General features: G+C 31.6%; 1 protein-coding gene across 1 annotated transcript; it reads right to left on the bottom strand.

Moving 5' to 3' along the window:
• Nucleotides 1-461: 461 nt before the first annotated feature.
• On the bottom strand, nucleotides 462-3,816 carry LOC113847707 (protein PGR). The gene is made up of 5 exons (XM_027476950.1): nucleotides 3,557-3,816; nucleotides 3,350-3,463; nucleotides 2,660-2,882; nucleotides 1,061-1,312; nucleotides 462-840 (listed from the first exon to the last, which is right to left on the bottom strand). The coding sequence occupies exons 1-5, from the start codon at nucleotides 3,697-3,699 to the stop codon at nucleotides 709-711; spliced, it is 864 nt and encodes a 287-aa protein (XP_027332751.1). The 5' UTR covers nucleotides 3,700-3,816; the 3' UTR covers nucleotides 462-708.
• Between the last annotated feature and the right edge of the window lie 2,184 nt (nucleotides 3,817-6,000).

The raw sequence follows: 6,000 nt of genomic DNA, 5'->3' as shown, positions 1-6,000 counted from the left end.
ATGTTCATTGTGACTTCTTTTTAAATAATTTTTATATAAAATACTCTTCTATTAGTTAGTTAAATTAATAATAATAGTTAAAAGGAAGAAAAAAATCTTAAATAAGGAATGGCAATAGACACTTTCTTGAAAGGTGTACCATTTTATGACTGTAATTCATGATATGAGTAAGAAGATAGCGTAGTAACAAGAACACACCAGATTGGGTGGCACACTTGGAACCTGATAAAGGTTAAAAGATGAGACGGGCCACGTCACTCATCAGCAGCCAGTCTGGGACAGATGCAAGCAAAGTTTGCCATCAATTTTAGCGAAAAATTAGGCTACAAACTGAGGTAAGGCATATATGAATAATTGAAACTTCCAGTTCCAACTTTAAGTGAAAGCTTTTGATTGTTTGCCTTTTTCTTCTTTATATTCAGATTGAATTGAAAATTTGCTGACAACAAAATCAGTTTGCTGTGGCACATGTTTCTTTGGGATTGACTATTAATAACAAAAAAAAAATGTCAAACAGATCCTAAAAATGTCATGTGTGATTAATTCTGCTCAAGAACCAAATATAGTTGCCATTCTAATATTGGTGTACTCTACTTTTCCAATTGATGATTGAGAATGCAACACTTACAGAAACATCTAACAACACTGAATTACAAGTTTTGAACTATGGAACATTTTTTAGCCACAGTACCGCTTCCTGTGACGAATTCAGAAAATGTACAAACAAGCGATTGAAGTTAGTATTGTGGTCAACAGTATTGATACAAAGTTCACTGCATTGTTGTCAAGAATACTGAGTCCTGAAATCCTTTTAACTGTCGGTGCTGGCTTTCCAACAACCTACAAATGGAGTGAAACTTGTTTTGAGTATCATATATCTAAGCATTAAAATGGGCGGGTTTTATGGTGCCCTTTTTATCATGAAACCTTTTGCATTAACCATTGGATTTTCATTGAGATTTGTTCAAAAACAACCCAATAGTAATACAACATAGGAATTCAAGCATTATGCTGATATGAGAGAAAGTATCCCCTATTGGTGGGTGTTATCTCATTTTACCTTACGGCGAACAGAGCAGACTCCACTGAATTGCAATGTTGCACCCAACAGAGAGTCAATGATACTTCCACAGAGTCCTGCCGCGGTGGCAACTGGTATGATCAATAGTTGCTTAAGAGCTACCGTCTTAGACTCACATCTGGTAGTTGAGAGTCCTAAAAGAACAAACGTCAGTCCAATGACACTTCCAGCCGCTGCTGCTGCTAGAATTCCTGTTCTTGTCACACCACCATTTGTACCCTTCCTCACCGGCTGATAACAATAAAGAAAAGAAAGTGTAACCACAACTTCTGAAATTTGGTAGCAACTTTCTATTTGACTTTTCTCTATTTAAAGAACCACAGATCTCATAAACCACTTACCATGGCACGTTAGTGTTTGGTATACTAGCCAGGTAGCCATGTGTTTTATACAGATGCTCATAGCATCAAGCACTTCAAGTGAAAAGGTTTATGTTTGTCACCTACTACTGAGACAGAATAAACTGTAAAAACTGAATGTGATGAATATTCTAGGGAGGCTCAGAATCTTAAATTCCCCTTGGTACTTCAAATTTAAAGACGAGAATTTATCATTCCTAGGAATGCAACTTTCCTATATTTTTTATGACTTATTTTGGGTAGGATTGTTACTCTTCCATGTAATGGGAATGTTTTTGACATCGTAAAAAGAAAGACACCATTGCTCATCCCTAATGACCTGCTCTGCTCAATGTCTGACAATCGCTACCATTATTAAATAGCCTCTGCTCCTACTGCCACCATCACTTCTACCACTTATGAAATTGTCTTCAGGTTGAAATTTTGACAATTATCTTACTTTCCCTTACTAAACTATGCAGCATCACAGTGCAGCTTGTACATGTCACCCAATTCAACATTTTATCATTACTATAAAGCTAAATTGAACCTTTTAAAGACTATTCAAATAATATAGCAAAATGAGGCTAAATTTGGCCACATTCCATTTTACTCACAAACAGGCGGTCCATGGAGAGAAAAATATTGCAAAAAATATATGTGGAAGACTGAATAACACAAATTGGATAGAACTCGTACACGGGAATATGAAAAATTTTAGAAATTATAACTTGTAAGACACAGCATGGCTACAGTACAATATCAAAATTAGTATAAGATTAGCATAAAAGCACAAATATTTACATGGAAAAAAGAACCTTTTAAAAGTTGGCATCAGTTGAAAAAATTCTATCATTTATCAAATTGTTTCCGTATTTCCTTTTGAATCTGTACAAAGACTGAAAAAGAAGAACGAAAATTACAAAATGGAGCTAGAAGTATTGAAGTGTCCAAGTGGGTTTAATATGGAAATGTGTCTGATACAGCTATGTATGATGACTATTTTGATGTGTTCATGCTTCCAAGCATATTAAACAAAATTACTGGGAATATGAGGCTTGAACAAATTAAACAAATATTCCAGAGACTTTTGACAAACACACGAGTGTTTCTAACGAACTAAACACCACTCTGGCTGCAACAACTAAATTAGTGTTGCGTTTAATTTGAACTAAAAAAGAGAATACGAAATATTGATATAAAAATACAAGAATACAAGACTTTGACTAAGATTATTCACCTTGAAGGTTGTGATTAGACGAGGCTGCTCATCACTGAGAATTCCAAGCTCAGAAGACCAAGTGTCTCCATTGCAGCAGGAATAATGGCCAATAACACCACCAATGAGAGATGTAATCAGTGCTGACTCTTCAGAGTTCAAGCATTTATCCTTCCCCTCTGTAAATACCCATATAGTTACAACAAGAACAGATGCAATGCCACTATTGGCTAGAACTTGTAGCCTGAAAAACACAAGAATGGGAAATTTAGTCAAAAGGAAGAGAACTATGGCAATTACTAACACATTCACATCGCAATCAAAGAATCCATCCAAGCATAAGTTTATCAATTTAATAGCAGCCTATGCACAAGAATGAAGAATCATTCTTTTCGGCTCATTTATTGTTTTGTATGATCATGCACGTAACTCAAGTATGAACGCAATCAATGCTGTATTTTTTACGTCCCACTTTTTCTTCACTTTTTGAAATCCGATGACAATCATTGCACTAACTAACGAAAACGTAGAACCACGTGACCATTAAAAGAAAGAGCCAAACTCGGAATCTTGAAGCAGAGAAAGGAGGGGGGAAGGGGGGGAGAAATATGCTTGCCCATGCCCTTAAAATTATTAATATGTTTCGAACATAATCTTTTTAGAAAAATCTTTCAATACAATAGTTTGCAAGACCCAACAAAAAGAACTCACCAGTTTCTTTGTCCACCTTCTTTGAGTTCAGGGTCGAGTAGTCGCTTTTTATCCTCTCCCACATTTGTGACCCTAGACGAAGAGAAAAAGAACGCAAGCAGAATCGCCCCAAACCTTGATGACCCATCAACAAAAGGACCAAAAAGATTACATTTTCGGGGTCCCCCAACAATCAAAACGGAGAAGAAAACGAGGGTAAAGAATCACCTGCATCCTACAAAAAAGTGAAGGGCCATAACGAAGAAGCCAGCAACGGCTCCCGAAGTGCTGAGGGATTTTTTCTTGTGAGCTCTGAATGCGATTAGCGACGCAACAAAGACAGCGAATAAGAGTTGAAAAGATGAATCCATTCCAGACAGCGATGCGATTCACGTTATTGAGTTCTGAGTGTGTTTTGGTTTGAGAGAGAAAGTGTATAGCTGCAACAAGCACGATGAGCAACGCAACTACCACTATAACTGTTTGATGAAATGTTTTGACTCCGTTATTATATTTGTAGTACAGCACTGTGCCACTATGGCTGCGTTTCGTTGCCCAACGTGGAACCCCAATATTCGCCTTCTTTGGATAAATGAAATACATTACTCTTTTATGAACACTTCAGTTTACATATTCAAAAATTAATTTTTATTTAAAATATTTATTATATTCTATATATAAAGATATAATAAACGTTTTTAATAAGATTTTATTATTGTTGTTGAAAAATATTTATTATATTAAAAATATTCTATTTTTAGCTTCGTTAATTTGTGCACCGGGCACCGGCCTAATATATACACAGGAAAATCAATAAAAAGAAAACGAAGTTTAAAATGTAGGGAAAAAATATAACAAAATATATGAATTGATCAGAATGAAAGACAATAAAATAGAAAAAAAATAATTATCCTAAATTTATATATTTTTTAAATAAAAATTTTAAATTTCTATTTATCTCAATTAATCTTTTAATTATTGTTATTGTTATAACAGACATTTATTAACTAGAGATTAAATTATTAACAATAAACAAACTTGAACTTTTTTTATTGAAAAATAAAAACACATATAGACATCTTGAGTTTTAAAGATTTCACCAAATAGATATATTATAAACCTTTACAATTCATTCTGGTTAAATTTTAAACCTTTATTAACTAAAAATATAAATATTTGTCATAATGATAACAGTGATCTAAGGACTATGGTAGGAAAAAATATACAAAAATTATAGTAGTTATGTATACTTTAGGCCAAGTAATATTAAAAGGTCCATTTGTGACTTTAAACTAGGCTCTTGAGCAAATCAAATTTAATTTAATATTTTTACATAAAATAATATTTTTATAAGTAAGGTTTTATGTCATGTATTACTTTCTCTTACTAAAAAAAATTATATTTTAAAATTTACAATTTACATATTTAAAGGAATCTAGGCAAAAATCCTTCCATGATTTAAAAATTTAAATCAATTGACGTGGTTATTGATATGAAGGGCATTGACGACGATGTTGTTGAATGTACTCCCAATAGAAACTAATCAAGAAGAAATGGAGGGAGGACTATAGTTGATGTTGATCTATAACATATATCAGACTAAGGTAAGTTTGCTCTTATCGAATAGTTAATTAAGCTTTTGATACTATGCTGAAAAATATGGTTCTGTTGAAAGGGAAAGAGAGAAAAATAGCGAAAATAATTAAATATTTAAGTTTTATTATTGATAGAATGAATGTATAAGTTGATACACAAAATTTCTTACAATAATTTATGTATAAGTATTACTAACTACTACTGATCAAATTCTTAACTAACTTCTGATCCCCTAAGTATGTCTCTAACACTTTTTCAGAAAAAAAATAAAAAGATGTTATATTGAGTCTCTTGGTAGATAACATAACATAAAATAAAAATTATAAGAGTACAATAAACTCTCATTTTATGTTGAACATGCACTTGAATAATATATTATATAGCATTTTGTTTTCTTATATTACCTACATTTAATTCAAACTTACCTACAAGATAAAATTTATACTAAAAAGGTAAATAAAAAAAATACACAAGATAAACTTGTTATATCATTAATTAAATAAAGATAAAAAAATATTAACTTATTCACTAAATAAGCACATAAATATTAGACTGTAAAAATATTTGGAGGAGCACAGGACATCAACAACTCACTTTTCAAAATTCTAATAGGGTTTTTATTAAGTTTTTAAACACACACAGAGAGACTTGAAATTCTAGCCCTGCCTCGCCCTTTTGTTTTGAAAAATAATAAACATAAACGTTGTTTTTCTAAATGACCAAATTAATTACCCAATATTTAAACAAAACAAGTATAATTTAAACCACGGTATACATTTAATTACACTGTAAAATCAACCAAGTTTCCATTTATATATTTTTTTAAAACTAACAAATATTCAACTGTGTGATTTATGTTGCTGAATAATGTGCTATAATTATGTTAAAGAGAAAACGACATAATTTTTTATTGATTTTAATTAGTAAAACATGCAATTAATTAAGTTGAATCTTTATTCAATAAAAAAATATATATTTTCTATCTGCTATATATTATCATGTACTAATCGTGAAGATTAAAATTCTTAAATATACGACGTATCAACCTTTACATTATATATGAATTTTAAATTTAA

The sequence above is a fragment of the Abrus precatorius genome, unplaced genomic scaffold, assembly GCF_003935025.1.
Source record: "Abrus precatorius isolate BTA unplaced genomic scaffold, Abrus_2018 Scaffold8, whole genome shotgun sequence".
Classification (NCBI taxonomy): Eukaryota; Viridiplantae; Streptophyta; class Magnoliopsida; order Fabales; family Fabaceae; genus Abrus; species Abrus precatorius.
This window is presented reverse-complemented; position numbering and strand designations above follow the sequence as displayed.

Excerpts from the sequence above, each read along its gene's own strand:
- LOC113847707 (XM_027476950.1), bottom strand. The coding sequence starts at position 3,699 with ATGGATTCATCTTTTCAACTCTTATTCGCTGTCTTTGTTGCGTCGCTA. Across the intron at positions 2,883-3,349 it reads GAAGGTGGACAAAGAAACTG|GCTACAAGTTCTAGCCAATA; the intron begins GTGAGTTCTTTT and ends TGTGTTTTTCAG. Across the intron at positions 1,313-2,659 it reads GTCTAATCACAACCTTCAAG|CCGGTGAGGAAGGGTACAAA; the intron begins GTGAATAATCTT and ends TATTGTTATCAG.